This window comes from Hyaloscypha bicolor, assembly GCF_002865645.1.
Source record: "Hyaloscypha bicolor E unplaced genomic scaffold K444scaffold_10, whole genome shotgun sequence".
NCBI classification, from domain to species: Eukaryota; Fungi; Ascomycota; class Leotiomycetes; order Helotiales; family Hyaloscyphaceae; genus Hyaloscypha; species Hyaloscypha bicolor.
The window spans coordinates 3,010,675-3,027,544 of NW_020194512.1; the positions used below are offsets into that span (position 1 = coordinate 3,010,675).

Here is a 16,870-nt window from a genome sequence, read left to right on the forward strand (position 1 = left end):
TTAATATTTAATAAAATCTTTATAATAAATAGACTTTTATTTAATTATATATCTATAGTTTTTATAAAGCTTAAAAAAATTTTAAGCTATTTAAAGAATTATATTCTATTATATTTAGAAATCTTTTTTAGTTATTATTAATTAGTAATTTAAAAATATAAAAAGCAGTTATATAATACTTCTTTTATTCTATTTTCTTTTAAAAACCTTAATATTAGACTAATTATTAATTCTTTAATATATTTAATAAAATCTAATTTAAAATTATAAAATAGCTTTTAATAAAATATTAATAATAATACAATTCTATAACTAATATATAAATAATAATATATTTATATTATTTAAAAAAATAAAGCTAAAAAGCTTAATTAAATAGCTTTTAATAGTTTATTATTTAATTATATTAATATTATTCTTTATATTTAAAACTTGAAAAATAATAAGGATTTATTTATAGCTTAATAAACGAGAATTTTTAGAAGAAAAAAGACTTCTTATTTATTATTATTTATAAAATAAATATTAAAATTATATTTCTTATAAATGATATATTTATATTAAAAGATATTATAAATGGCTCTTTTAATAATATTATAGGCTTTTTAGATAATAGAAATATTAAAATAGCTTTTTTAATAAAGAAAAGTATTTAGATATATTTTATTAATTTTATATATAAAATTAGTAATTTATTAATTCCTTAATTATTATAAGAAATATATTTCCTATAATATTAATTTTATAGTATTTATATAGCCTATAATAATTTACTAACTTAAAACTTATATTAGATTCTTATTTTATATTATATAATTACTTTATTTATAATAAATAAAATTAAATATTAATATTATTAATTACTAATTTTAAATATTTTTATTTTTATAATATATAAAATATAAGGCCTTTTCTTTAAATTAGTTATAATATTTATAAATAAATAAGCTTATATAATATTAAATTAAGTAATTACTTTAAAAGAGCTTTATATTATTTATTTAAATTTTAATATTATTAAAGCAAATCCGAAGGCTATTATTAAATATAAATAACTATAATAATAAATAATAAATTTAATAATTTAAAAGTATTAAATAAAATACTATTTAGATATTTTATAGAATTCTTACTATTATAAATAAAGCTATTTTTATATATTTTAAATATATATTTAAGAACTTAAATTAGAATTAAACTAATATTATAACCGGGAATAATATTATTAAAAAGAATTAAAACCCTATAAAATCTAAGATATTAGCTAAAAAAAAAATAAAGAATAAAAGAAATAATAATAAGGAAAATACTAATAATAACTTTAATAAGACTCTAATTAAAAAAAAGCTACTTTTTATAAAGTTCTAAATAGCTATATTAAGAAATTATTTTCTTATTCTTATATTATTATTATTTCTTATACTAGATTTTTTTATTAAAAAAAATAAAGTTATTAATAAGAAATATATAGAAAATAGATTTTTATTTATAAGCTTATATTTTATTTATTATTTATTATTTATATATAAATAAAGAAATAAAAAAAATTATTTTCTAAAACTAGTAAATAAATTATAATTTAATATTTTAGGATTTAATATATTATATAATACTGCTTTTATTTTATATTATAAAAGCTTAAAGTAATAAAATTTAATAATAATATTTTTATTTAATATTTCTAGCTAATAAAAAACAGAAATATATTATAATTACTTGGCTTATTAAAATAGCCTTAACTATTAATTAGACTGGAAAACCTTTTATTTTAATAATAAATAATTAGTAATATATATATAATATATTTAATAGAAATTATTATTATATAAGAATAAATATTTATAAAAAAAAAGAAATTATATTTATTTAAATACTATATATTTCTTCTTTCTATTTTTAGTAAATTTTTTAAAATTAGAAATATTATTTAGAAATTACTTTTATTTTATATTATATTTAAATTATAAGAAATATTTATATCTTAAATTCAGAATCTTTATAATTTTTCTTATATAATATTACTATAGCTTAATATTATTATAGTTTACTTTTTTATAATATTAATTTATAATAATAAATTAATTCGAATTTTAATTTTAATATTTAAATATATAATTCTTATTTTTAATATATTTTATATTTCTTTTATTTTATAATTCTAAATATTATAATTCTAAATATTATAATTTTAAATATTATAATTTTAAATATTATAATTCTAAATATTATAAAGGCTTAATTTCTAAAATAAATAAATTATTTAAATAATAATATATATATTATTTTAATACTAATTTCATTTCTATAATATTTTTTATAAATTTAAGATTTCTTATTTCTTTATAATATTAAAAAGAAAATAAAAAAAACTTTTTATATTTAATTATAAAAGCTTATAATAATATTAGATAATTATAAATTATTATTTTAAATATATATAAATAGGCCTTTATTTCTTATATATTTTTTTATTTTCTAGTTAAATTCTTTTTTTTCTAATATAATCTTTTATTATTATATTATATTATAGTTTTAAAATTTATTATATAATAGTTTATTATTTTTCTTTATTATAAATTTATTCTTATTCTAGAATACTAGAATTATAAATTCTAAAATTAATATTTATTCTAGTATATTTTAATACTAGATTAAATTATTATAGTATTTATATATTATTATTTCTTTTTATTATAAGTTTATTTTTATTTTAAAATACTAGAATTATAAATTTTAAAACTAATACTTATTATTACAATTCAGCTTTCGACCTCGTTAGCTAATATAATTAGCTAATATTATTGCCCATATCCCGTTGCCCATATTCCGTTGCCTTCTAGATACACGTGACGCGGCCGCCTTACTAGAGAAGTAGGCTTGGAATATACTAGAGATATTTAGAAGGCTAAGCCCCTTTAGAACTAGCGTATTATAGGGTATATATACTTCTTTGCAGCCTTCTATATTCTAGTTTTCCCTTCCTTAGCTTTGAATTGTCTTTATAAGGGACCTTCTACCTTGCTTTCCAAGCCCTAAATACCATATCCGTAATAATATTCAAAGCTTATTTCCTTTAATCCTATAGAGGATTTCAAATAAACTAATTCAGAACTATTAGAAATATAGGTGCCGCCAAGATAACGGAACCTTAGAAATACAAGTAATAGACTCTAGAATAATAAAAGCAAAAAGCTTTAGAACCCTTAGAGAAATCAGATATTTATATCTTTATAAATATATATTAGTAGTATATTAGAAATTCCCTAAAACCCCGAAAATCGAAGAACCTTAAATAAAGGCTACTCTTTAACCAAGTTCTAGAGTAATAGATATATACAGGCCAGTAACCTGACTACTACCCTTAAGCCCTATCCTATAACCTTATAGGCCCTATATATATACCGGTAACGAGACTTCCAGAGAGGATATAGTAGAGGAAAAATATAATAGATTGACTTTCCAGAATATTATATAACCAGGAACTATATTAACTTCCGCTAAGGCTTCTAGTAAAGCTTCTGCTAGTTCAGGTCATCCCGTTAGTGGCCTTTCCCGAACTAAATATCCCGTTAGCATTTCTGAAGAATTTATAAACAAGTCTATAGAAATAGAACCCTCTACTTTTATTATAAAGCTTCTAGAGACTAATAACTATATTACTGCCAGAAAGTTATATAAATAGGCCAAGAAACCCAATATCTTGCTCTTAGATATTAATATTATTATAAAGAGCTACTAGAAGAATATCTAAAAAGCTATTTTATATAAGAATACTTATAGTTATAATAAAGCTATTCTCGAAAATATTAAGCTCTATAATACTAAGCTCGAGAATAAAGTTAAACGCTATATAGCTATAGTAAATTAGCTTATAATAGCTCTAACTACTTCTACTTTACCTGCTCCGGCTACTCTAAACCTCTTTTAAAAGAATTCCGAACTATCTCTCGCTTATTTCTATCCAGAATTCCCTATATCTTATACTTCCTTTAGAGGTACTAGAGTTACTAAGCTTCCAGATCTAACTCTCTTTACTAGAGATTATACTATCTTTAATAACTAGCTAGTTTAGATTAAGAATAAACTATAAGAAAATACTAATTTGTATTTCTTAGAGAATCTCAAAATTATCTATATTTCTAGTAGACTTACTAGTAATACTCTTGCCCTAACTAATTCTTATATAAATAAAGATAGTCCGAATTAGTACTATTAGCTTTTAGAGTTCTATTTTTACTTAAAGAAGCTATATTCTAACTCTAATAAGATATAGAATACTTGCTATAACTTTAGTAAGCTTTAAATATACTCTAGTTAAGTATTTTAGGAATTCTATATTCTCTTCTTATAACTATTTATAGAAGGCAATATTAGTCTTTAAGATATTAAATATAAACTAAATAAGAAGCTCTTACTAAAGCTCTAGAAGTTAGTATATATATACTATAATAATTCTTCTATTAATACTACTTGCTTTACTTAGTATTATATTACTAATAATTAGTATTATATTACTAATAATTAGTATTATATTACTAATAATTAGTATTATATTACTAATAATTAGTATTATATTACTAATAATTAGTAGATTAAGGTTATATATAAGAAGACTAAAAAGTATAAGAAGGCAGAAGCTATTCTAGTTAAGTTCACTTCTAGTACTATATTCCCGTATACTTCTAGGAAGTATATTTTTAAGGAGAAGCCTAAAAAGCCTATATTAATTACTTTTATTAAGTATATATTCCCTTATAAGTACAAGTAATATCCTATAAAGACCGAGAATCTCTCGACTATTAAGTGCTTTAACTATAACGAGTTTGGCTACTATATTAGATATTATCCTGTTTTATATAATAAAGAAACCAAGATAGCTCTTTCTAGAATTAAGCCAGGCTTAGTTTCTATTTTACCGGAATATACTATTCTAGTAAAGTATTTGAAGGATTTAAGCTCTAATTCTGGTATAGAACCAGGAAATAAGTATCTCTAAAGAAAGTCTCTACTTTAAGGGCTTATAATATAAATTTGATAGAGATTAACTTGACTTATCTAATAGAAGGAAATACTTTTATAATATCTTATATTATTAGTATAAATAGATTAGAAATTAAGTTTTCTTCTCTTATTAATACTAGAGCTAATAGTTATACTTTTATTAATATAAAGCTTGCTTAGCTTATAGAGTAATTTTTAAAAGTAAAACTATAACTTCTTTCCTTACTCTATACTATATATAGTTTTAACGGAAAGCTAGCTAAGTTTACTAAGAAATATATAGAAGTCTTATTTCTAATTAATAGATAAAGTATTAATATATCTATAATTATCTTAAATTTTAGAGATTATAATATTATTTTTAATAGAAAATAGATAGTATATATTAATATTCTAGTTAACTATAGAAAATATAGGCTTATATAGCTAAAGAATAAGCCTAAATCTATATAATTCAGTTATATTATTAGTATTTCTTAGTAATAGCTAGAGAAGTAACCTAATAAGAAGTATTAAAAAGATACTAATTAATAAGATTCTATTATAAGCTATTTCTGGAAATCTTCTATTCTCAAGTAGTTTTTCTTCTTTTAGACTAATTAGAGGAAATTATATAAGACTATAAAAAAGAAGCTTCTATAGCCTAATTAAGATATAATATCTAAGTAAAAGCTAAAGAAGCAGAAAAAGGTTTTTAATAAAGAGCAAATACTAAATCTAACTATTCTTATCTCTATAGTATTTAATTATATAGCTAAAAGAGAAGATAATATTATTAGCCGAATCTCTATTTATAAAATTAATAAAAAGCTTAAAGCTTAGAAAAGAGAAGTTATTTCTGGCCTAGAGAATTAATAACCAGAAAAAATAGAGCTTTAGTAGCTATAAAGAATATTACTTCCGGAACTTAAGAAATATATCTCTATTTTCTCTAAGAAGAAATCTAATATTCTTTCTTTTTATAGATTATATAATTATAAGATTTAGATTAAAGGCCTAAAGGAAACTAAAAGTATTAGATATTAATTCCTCTAGTAGTAATTTACTTAAAAGCTTCTAGAAATTAAATATTTCTTAAAAGATAATCTGGCTAAAGGCTTTATTAAAGCTAATTAGGCTTTCTTTATTTTACTAGTTCTTTTTATAAAGAAAGTAAATAAAGGTTTATACTTCTATATTAATTTCCGTTATCTAAATAATATTATTCGGAAGAATTAATATCTTCTTTTACTTATTAATAAGACTTTAAGTTAATTATCTAAAGCTAAGATCTATACTAAATTAGATATTTGCTAAGCTTTCTATTATATAGCTATAGATCCGAACTTTTAGGAGCTAATAATATTCTATATCCGTTATAAAGTATATAAATATAATATTTTCTAAGAAGGCCTTATAAATAGCCCGGCTATATATTAATACTATATAAATAATATATTTTTCGAGTATCTAAATAACTTTTATATAATATACCTTAATAATATTCTTATTTACTTAAAGGATCTAGTAAAGTATAAATAGTATATATAAAAAGTACTAGACTATTTATATTTTGCCGGCCTTTAAGTAAATATTAAGAAATCAGAATTTAAAGTTATATATATAAAGTATTTAGGCTTTATTATCTCTATATCTAATATTAAAATAGATTTCAATAAAGTTAAAGTAATATATAACTAGTAATCCCTAAAGATACTTAAGGATATATAGTTCTTTCTTAGTTTCTATAACTTTTATAAATACTTTATTAGAGAGTACGGACAAATTACTAGATCTCTTACCTTATTTATAAAAAAGAATATTTCCTTTAAGTAATTCGAGTAATATTAAAAGGCTTTTATTTGCCTAAAGAAAGCTATAATTTCTATTCCGGTTCTATAATACTATAATTCAGATCTGCCTATAATAGTAGAAATAGATATATTTAAAGAAGTAGTTACTAGCCTATTCTTTTAATAAGACTCAGAAATAGGCCTTTAGTATTCTATAGCTTATTTTTCCAAAACTATACTTCCGGTAGAACTTAATTATAATATATATAATAAGGAGATACTAGCTATAGTATAAGTACTAGAGGAATAGAGAGCTGAGCTAAAAGGCTTTTAGGAAGCTCTTTTTAAAGTCTATTCTAATTACCGTACCTTAAAGTACTTTATAACTACTAAAAAGCTCTCTTCTTAATAAGCTAGATAGGCTAAGCTCTTATTCTGCTATTACTTTAAGCTTATATATTATTCTGGAAAATCAAATAAGTAAGTAGATACTTTATTATAAAGATAAGATAAAGTAAATATTTAGGGCCAGATTAAGAAGAAGCTATAAACTTAAGTACTTCTTCCTAAAAATAAGATTAATCCGGAGATTATCTATAATTTATAGCTTATAGTAATACTTTATAAAGTCGGCTTACTTAATTCGGAATTCGGCCCTAAAAACCAAATATATACTAAAGACTTTTCGGAGGAGAATATTCTTATTAGAGGTATAATTTCCTTAAAAGAAGATATTTTCTTAGAAGCTTTATTAGTAGACTTTACTATAATAGCCCTTATAGAAGTACTATTAGAAGCTCTTGCCGAGTATAGTAGTTTATAACTTGTAAATAAGATTCTATAGAATAATTATATATTACCGGATCTAGAGAAGCTATATATAATAGCTTAAGCTAAAAGTAATATCTGGATACTATAAAACAGCTTTCTTTTATACTATAAGAAACTTTATATTATAAAGAACGAAATACCTCCCGGACTATTTTTATAAACTACCCTAATCTATAAAGTATATAATAAACCTCTTTCTAGATATCTTAGATATATAAAGCTTTATTAGCTACTAAAGAAATAATATTACTAGCTATTTATAGGTAAGAATATTAATTAATATTATAGTAATTACTATACTTATAGGAGATTATATATATCTAGAAATAAGAAGCCTAATTTACTTTATTCTTTTCTAGTTTCTAATTACCTCTAATAATATATTATTATAAACTTTAAAAGCTATTTAAAAAGCAAATCAGGCTATAATATAGTTATTATATTCGTGAATTACTTGTCTAAATATCTAATTATAATTCTAGTATAAGATATAATTATAGCTAAATAGCTAGTACTTCTGTTTTTATTTTATATAGTATACTAAATAGATATTTCAGAAATAATTATATTAGATTAGAAACCCTAATTTATATCCGATTTTTAAAGCGAATTTTATACGAGAATTAATATAAAGCTTAAGCTCTTTATAGCTAATTACCCCTAAACGGATAGATAAATAAAGATTATTAATTAGTACTTTAATTAGAAATTATATCTATATATTAATTATTACTAGAATAACTAGAATAAATAAATTACTATAATTAATTATTAATAAGCCTTCCTTTAGTATAAAACTATTAGCTAGTTCCCGTTTATAACTAAAAAGGGCTATAAGCCTTGTATTTCTCTAAATTAGAACTTCTCTATTAAAGCTAACTTACCTAAAGAGAAGCTAAATAGAAATAAAGCTAAAGTATTAGTAAATTAATTATATAAATTATAGTAATTTGCCTAAGGTAATATAGAGCAAGTATAAGAATAATATATAGTATAAGCTAATAAATACTGCCGTCCAATTAATTTTAAAGTCGGAAACAAGATATAGGTTACTATAAAGTACTAGAAATCCGATTATTTAAGCCGGAAGCTAGGGAACTAGATAGAAGGCCTATTTAAGATTCTAGAATAGTATAGCTATTTATTCTTTCTAAAACTACTAGAAATTATAAAGATATATCTAGTTTTTTATATAGAGAAGCTATAAAAAGACCTCTAGAATTCTTTACTAAATTAAGTAAATCCGGAGCCACCTCTATTAATACTAGAGGATAGTAAATAAGAATATAGTATTAAGCGGATTATTATAGTTAAGCTAGTAAGAAATAAGCTAAAGTATAGAATTTATTAGGTTAGTTAGAATAAGGATCTAGTATAGTATCTAGTTTTAATATTAAATAATAGCTTTCTGGTTTTATAGAATTTCTATAATAATAATATTAATATATTAGAACCTTTATAAAACCTATAATATTAGCTAGACTATATAAAAAATAATACTTATTCAGAATTATACGGAAATAATAATAAACCCTTCTAAGTTATATAGTAAAGGTACTAGCCTTTTATATATAATATCTATATTCGAGATATTAGTTTACTTTAGAAAAGAAAATAATATGAAATTAGATAGATTAATAGCTTTTATAAAGCTCGGGAATAAGCTTATTCTAAAGAGGGAAGTAATATTATAATTTAGCTTTTAATCTTATTAGCTAATATAGTTAGCTAATATTATTGCCTATATTCCGTTGCCTATATCTTATTATCTTCTAGATATATATAATGCGGCCGCCTTGCTAGGGAAGTAGACTTGAAATATACTAGAGATATTTAAAAGGCTAAGTTCTTTTGGAACTAGTATATTATAGAGTATATATATTCCCTTATAGCCTTCTATATTCTAGTTTTTCCTTCCTTAGCTTTAAATCGTTTTTATAAGAGACCTTTTACCTTGCTTTCCAAGCCCTAAATACTATACCCGTAATACTTATTCTAATATATTTTAGTATTAGATTAAGCTATTATAGTATTTATATATTATTATTTCTCTTTATTATAAATATATTTTTATTTTAAAATACTAGAATTATAGATTCTAAAGCTAATACTTATTTTAATATATTTTAATATTAAATTAAGCTATTATAATATTTCTTTATTATAAGTTTTCTATAATTTAATAATATTAAATATATATACTAATTATATTTATAAAGTCTTTTTATTTTCTTATTATTAAATAAAATTCAAGTTCTTTTTATAATACTAATTTATTATATATCGGTTTACTAGTAATATATAATACTATTATATAGTTATAAAATACTATTTATATAAGATTAGTGAAATTATTATTTAAAAGTAAGAATTATAGTATTATAATATTAATATATAATTTCTAAATCTGCTAAGTCTAATAGAAATTAGCTACCGGTCGAGTTACTTATAAAATATAAGGTTATATAACTATATCTTATATTCTATATCCCGTTACTTATATTTCATTACTTATATCCCGAGTTCCGTAATTATATATATAATTCTCAAAGAAATAGCTATATTAATATTAGAATCTTTCTAAAAATACAAAAAATAGTACTTTCCTCTAATTATATATAAATTCTTCTAATTCGGCCTAGTATTAGATTTCCCAAATATTTTATATATTTATATTACTTTTTAAGGTTTTAGTTATATATTAAAGGATATAGCCTTTTATATATAACTTCCCTTCTTATAATATTCTTCTATTTTATATATCTATTTCTTTTTATCTTATATATCTATTTCCTGTTCTATTTATATTCGACCTATTTCTCTATATCTAATTATATTATATTTATATTAATTAGATACTTAAAGGTATTTAATAATTTCAATTTCGTTATAGAATTATTAGAATTTGATTCTCTTTTAATTCATTTGATTTCTATAATCTCTCATTATTTATATATCTAATAAAGGTATATTATATTAATTATTAGATATTTCTTTCGAATAGTATTTAATTTAATAAAATATTCGTATAATAACTTCGAATTTATATAAATAACTAGTAAGAGTTCTATTTCTAGTATTCTATTAATTATTAATTTAATAGAAGCGCCTATATTAAAACTATAAACTATACTATAAAGTTCTGAAGCTAGAATACTTCTAGTAATTCTTTTATACTTAATAGAGAACTAGTAGATAATATTAGTATATCTAATTTTATTTATTAGAACTAGAATATATTTAATTTAATTTAAAAGATCTCGATTATTTATAAATAAAATATCTATAAAAATAACTAAATATAAGAACTTTTTTACTAGCTTTATAAATTTCAATCTTCTAATAATATTCTTAATTTGCTATTAAATATACTTATTAAATACCTTAATATTAGTTTCCGAAAATTTAATAGCTTAAGTAGTAATTAATAGATTATATAAAGCTTCTAGTTAATAAACTAATATAATATATACTTTTCTAATATATTAGATAATATATTAATTCTTAATAAAGAAATATTAATATATAATACCTCTATTATTTATAATAGTAATATTCTTAATTAATATAGTTTAGAGGTTTTTATACTAGTATTTCTATATAAGAGTAATTCTAGTAGTTTCTATATAAGTAATACTTTTATTAAACTTAAAATTATTATTAAAAGTAAGGTATTTATATTTCTTAGCTAAGAACTTAGCTTTATAGAACTTTAGTTATTCTGCCTTTATAAAATCCTTATTTCTAATAAATAAGGTATTATTAGTTTAAAGGCTAATAATTTCGAATAGTTACTTGCTATAAAAAATGCAAGGGTTATAAATTAACTATTTTATAAAGAGCTTATTAATATAATAGAAATAGTAAGTCTTAAACTAATAGTTTTCAGTTTCCGGTATATTATATAATAGTTTTATAACCTTTAGAACCGAATTATTATTCAGATTTAGCTATCTAATAGGCTTATAAAATGAGTTAATATAGAAATTATAATTAAATAAGATTATTAATTAAATATAAGCTTATAATATATCCTATAAATATAGCTTTATAGTTCCTATAGTTATAATAGTAATATAGAGAATAATTCTCTAGCTAATATATTAGATAGTTAGTAATTATATTAATACTATATATTTCTTACTATTATTATAAGCTTAAATAACTAGTCTCGATTTCTTAAGTTCTCTCTTTATATTTTTATTCTTAATCTCATTAATAAACCGGTAATTAAAAATATATATCTTTTTTAGTATCTAAGATCTGGAAATAACCTTAAATATATTTTTTTCTAGAAAGCTAGTAATTTTAACTTAATAAGAGTTCTTATATAGGTTATTATCCTATAGAAATACTATAATATTAGGGTTTTTATAAGAGTATCTTTTATTATACTTTAGTAAAATAGCAGAAATAATAGAAGAAATTGTACTCGTATTATCTTTAGCCTTATTATAGAGTTCGGAAACAAGTTCAGGTTCGGAACTATTAATATTAATTTTAATATTTCTCTTATAAAAGGGCTTTATAGAAGTTAAATATAAAATAGTATTATTATATAGTAAAGCTAGTATATAAGACTTCCTGTCTATTATTATAAGCTTATATAGCCTATTCTAACTACTAAATTAACTAGTATTTCCTTTATACTATATGAGAATATCCGAATTTAGGGGAAGTTTATAGATATTAGTAGTACTAGAACTATTTCGGGTATTTAAAGTATTTGTAATTTAATATTTAGTTCGAAACTTCTGAATTTCTGCTATTATTTTTTTAAGTATTACTAATTACTATAATATAGTTAGTAATAGGGTATTATATTTAGTTATTCGAAATAAAGTACTATAAACCAAGAGAATTAAAATAATACTATTAGGTTTTATAGAGTTATTAATAGCTTTAAAAGCTATTTAAAGTATAGTATCTTTATTAATTCTATTAATTTTAACTATAATAATAAGATAAATATATTAAATCGGGCTATAATAGTATTCTATAATTCTAACGGAATTATAAGCTTTTATAAGAATAATTTTAACCTTAGTATCTATAGTATTTATAAGTTAAGTAAACTTCTTACTAGTAAACTACTTTCTAGTATCTACTATAATCTAATTAGAAGGGCCTAAATAGGTATTAATCTAATACTACTTTAGGGTATTTCAAGTATATAAGATACTAATATTCTATAGCTATTAGCCGGCTTAATATTAGATACTTTTATTAATAATATAGAATATAAGCTTACCGGAAATATAGAAAACATTAATAATAATAGAATAGTTAAAACTAATATTATTTCTCAGGTTAAACTTGAATTATTCTAGTAATTATTCGAATTTCTAGTATTACTTATAGTACTTTATAAAGTATTTAAGGGCTTCTATATTAATATTATAGCCTGCTTATTCTAATATATTTCGGAGCTTACTAACTAATAAATAACTAAAGTAATAATATAGATATTATAATTTGATATTTATAAGAAAACAGGAATTATAGGTAAAAAATTCGGAAATGAAGCTTTATAGTATAGTATTTCAAAACAGGAAAGAATATTTAAAACATTATATTATAGATATATAATATCCGGTAAAAGTAATAAGATAGTTAGTAAAATTATTAAAATAGACTTCTAGCTTATTTATATTAGCTAAGTTAAATAAAAATAGAGTTTTTATAGATATAATATAGAATTATATTTGCCTAATTAGTATTTTTACTATTATAAATCTAATACTAAACTAGATATTAATTTGACCTTTAATAGTTTTATTAAGTTTAATACTATTATTAGTCTGCTATAAAGCTTGGAATTAATTAGAACTAGTAATTAAAAATCTAAAAGCTCTAGTATTAATTATAATTTTATAAAAGTAACGGGTATTATATTTAGAAATATTATTTATTATAAAGGTTTAGGTATTCTTTATAGCTAGTTCTATTAATAGTTTATTAGATTCCAAGATGTAGTTTTTACTTATTAATTAGTATATAAGAAAAAGGAAACTAAGGTTATTTATAAAGATATTAGCTATAGTTATTAGTATAATAGAAGTAACTAAAAGGCTTTTAACTAAAGTAAAATAGAAATCTAAATACTATTTCTTTACTTTATTTATTAATACTAGAAGAGCCTTAAGAATACTATCTAAGTAGTTCTTTCTATTATTATTCTTATTACTTTCGTAATATTCTTTTCCTTTAATTTCGGCTACTAGTTATAAATAGCTACTACTAAACTCCTTATTAAATTAACGGGAGTTTAGAGCCTTAAATTAATAGAGGTTTCGGGTTCTGAATTAAGTCTTTTTAGCCTCTTATTTCTTTAATATATATTTCTAGAAGTAGTATTCGGGTTTTCTATATATAAAATATAATTTATTCGAATAGTTATTATAATTATAGAGCTTGTAATTATTCGAGTAACTATTTCGGAAGCTGTAATTATAACTGGAATTATATTAATAATTTCTGAATAGATAATTATTTAGCTATTTTCTTAAATAGTATTATTAATTAATAAAAAGAATCTTAATATTAATTTATTATTTCTTTTTATAGGTAGTAATAGATAATTAGAGCTTATTAATAAGTTAGCTAAGATTAGAAAAAGAATCCGAAACTATATATTAATATACTAATATACCTTAATAGAAAATAATAATCTTATTATATAGGAATTCGGTATTTTATAAGGCAGGTACTAGTCTGTATTATAATTTATATAGGTTATTAATTAGTAATTAGACAAGCTTAAATATTGTCTTTTCGGGATATTAAGCTATTATAATTACTATTATAATAGTATTTTACTTATCTAAGTTTTAATATTAGAAACCAGAGCCTTTAAAGAAGCTATAAATATTTATATAGGCCTCTTTATATATATATTAAAAGAGCTAATTATTATAAAAGTAATTTTATACTAGTTCCTTTAATATAATTAGAAAAGCTTTTACTAATACCTCTTATAAAAGCTCTATATATTAGTAGATATTAAGGAAAATAATAAGCTTTTAATTGAAACTATTATTAGTTCTATTATATTTCTATATCTCAATATATATCTTTATTATTTCTCTAATTAGCTTTATAATAAAAGAATTATTTAAAAGGCTATTTGAGAATAATAAAAATAATAGAAGATTATTAGTTTTGGCTCTTTATAGTCCGGTATTAGTAGAAGTAATTATAGATAGTAAAGAAATATAAGTAATAATTGGTTTAATATATTAATTTCTTATAATATTATTATTTAAAGATATATATAATAAAGTAATAGGGCCTGCTTTAAGATCGTATCTAGTAGTAATAATATTATTAGTAGTTTAGATATATTATTCTTTTCTCTAAATAGTATTAATTAAGGATTATATAATAGTAAAGTAATTATAGTTATATTTAATATAAATACTATTATATTATAAGATAGCTTATAATTAGTATAGTTTATATTAATCTAGTTAATTAAATATCTCGAGATTAAAGTTATTAAAATTCTTTTTAAATAATTTCTAGAGGTTTTTATTAATTAACTTCTCTATCTTATACTAGAATATTCTAGTATTAAGGTAATCTAAGATTTCCTTATAATTAGAACTAGCCAGATTAATACTATTCTTCTATTTCTTTATCTATTTATATCTATTTTATAGGTTTACTATTTTAAATCTTTAGAGCTAAGTTCTTCCTAGTATATATATATAGTTCGAGGCAGGAGGGGTTCGAAAAAGAAGTAGTTTATAATAGATTTATAGAAAGGGTTTAATAGTAAAAGTATCTAGTTACCCAGATATCTAGTAGAGATACTAGATACCTGATTCAGATACCTGGTTTAGATACCAGATACCCGGTTTAGATACCTGGTTTAGATACTAGATACCCAGATATCTAGTAAAGATATTAAAATAAATATTTCGCTCTTAAAAATTTTGTTTATAATAAGAAATTTAAAGAATAAAATATTATAATTCCGGGAGAGTCTAAAGCTTAAAGGGCTCGATTTAATAGTAAAATCGAAATTGCAATTAAAGAGCTTTAAGAATATATATAGAATATATATTCCGGAAAGAGAGTCCTATAAATATAGGTATTATATAAGTAGAAAAGATGGTTTCTAAGAAAGTAATCTTGGGGCTAAAAGAAATTAGTTTTAAAGAATAGTAGAAATTGAATAAATAAATAGTTAAATAGTTAACTACTTATTAATTAGTAAGAACTAGAGTCTTTTTTTTTTAGGCTACCGGATGCTTTTTTATAAAGTTAATAAGTAATTTCCTTTTTTAATATAGCTAGATTAATATTACTAAGGGCTACCGGATACCTCTTTTAATATAATTATTCTATTTCTAATCTATAAGTACTAACTAATTAGTATTAGTTTACTAGTAATATATAGTACTATTATATAATTATAGAATACTATTTATATAAGGTTAGTAAAATTATTATTTAGAAATAAGAATTATAGTATTATAGTATTAATATATAATCCCTAAATCTATTAAGTCTAATAGGAACTAGTTATTAGTCGAGTTATCTATAAGATATAAGGTTATATAACTATATCTCGTATTCTATATCCCGTAATTATATATATAATTCCCGAAGAAATAGTTATACTTATTATAGGTATAGTATTTAGGGCTTGGAAAGCAAGGTAGAAAGTCCCTTATAAAGACGATTCAAAGCTAAGGAAGGGAAAACTAGAATATAGGAGGCTATAAGGGAGTATATATATTCTATAATATACTAGTCCCAAAGGGGCTTAGTTTTCTAAATATCTCTAGTATATTTCAAGTCTATTTTTCTAGTAAGGCAGCCGTATTATATATATCTAGAAAGTAATAGGATATAGGTAACGGGATATAAGTAATAGAATATAAGTAACGGAATATAGGCAATAATATTAGCTAACTATATTAGCTAACGAGATTAAAAGCTAAATTATAATATTATTTCCTTCTTTGGAATAAGCTCGTTCTCGAGCTTTATAAAAGCTATTAATTTATCTAATTTTGTATTATTTTCCTTTCTAAAGTAAACTAGTATTTCGGATATAGATATTATATATAAAAGGCCGGCGCCTTTACTATATAACTTAAGAGAGTTTATTATTATTTCCGTATAATTCTAGACAAATATTATTTTTTATATAATTTAGCTAATATTATAGGTTTTATAAAGGTTCTAGTATATTAATATTATTATTATAGAAACTCTATAAAACCAGGAGGCTATTACTTAATACTAAAGCTAGA

The 16,870-nt window shown here is 20.6% G+C and overlaps 1 protein-coding gene across 1 annotated transcript; it reads left to right on the forward strand.

Moving 5' to 3' along the window:
* Positions 1–6,570: 6,570 nt before the first annotated feature.
* K444DRAFT_515355 (uncharacterized protein) lies at positions 6,571–6,816 on the forward strand (the record flags this gene model as incomplete). Its single annotated transcript, XM_024873591.1, has 2 exons — positions 6,571–6,666; positions 6,712–6,816. Coding segments are annotated over 2 exons (201 nt in total), but the record flags the coding sequence as incomplete, so codon positions are not given.
* Positions 6,817–16,870: the final 10,054 nt, after the last annotated feature.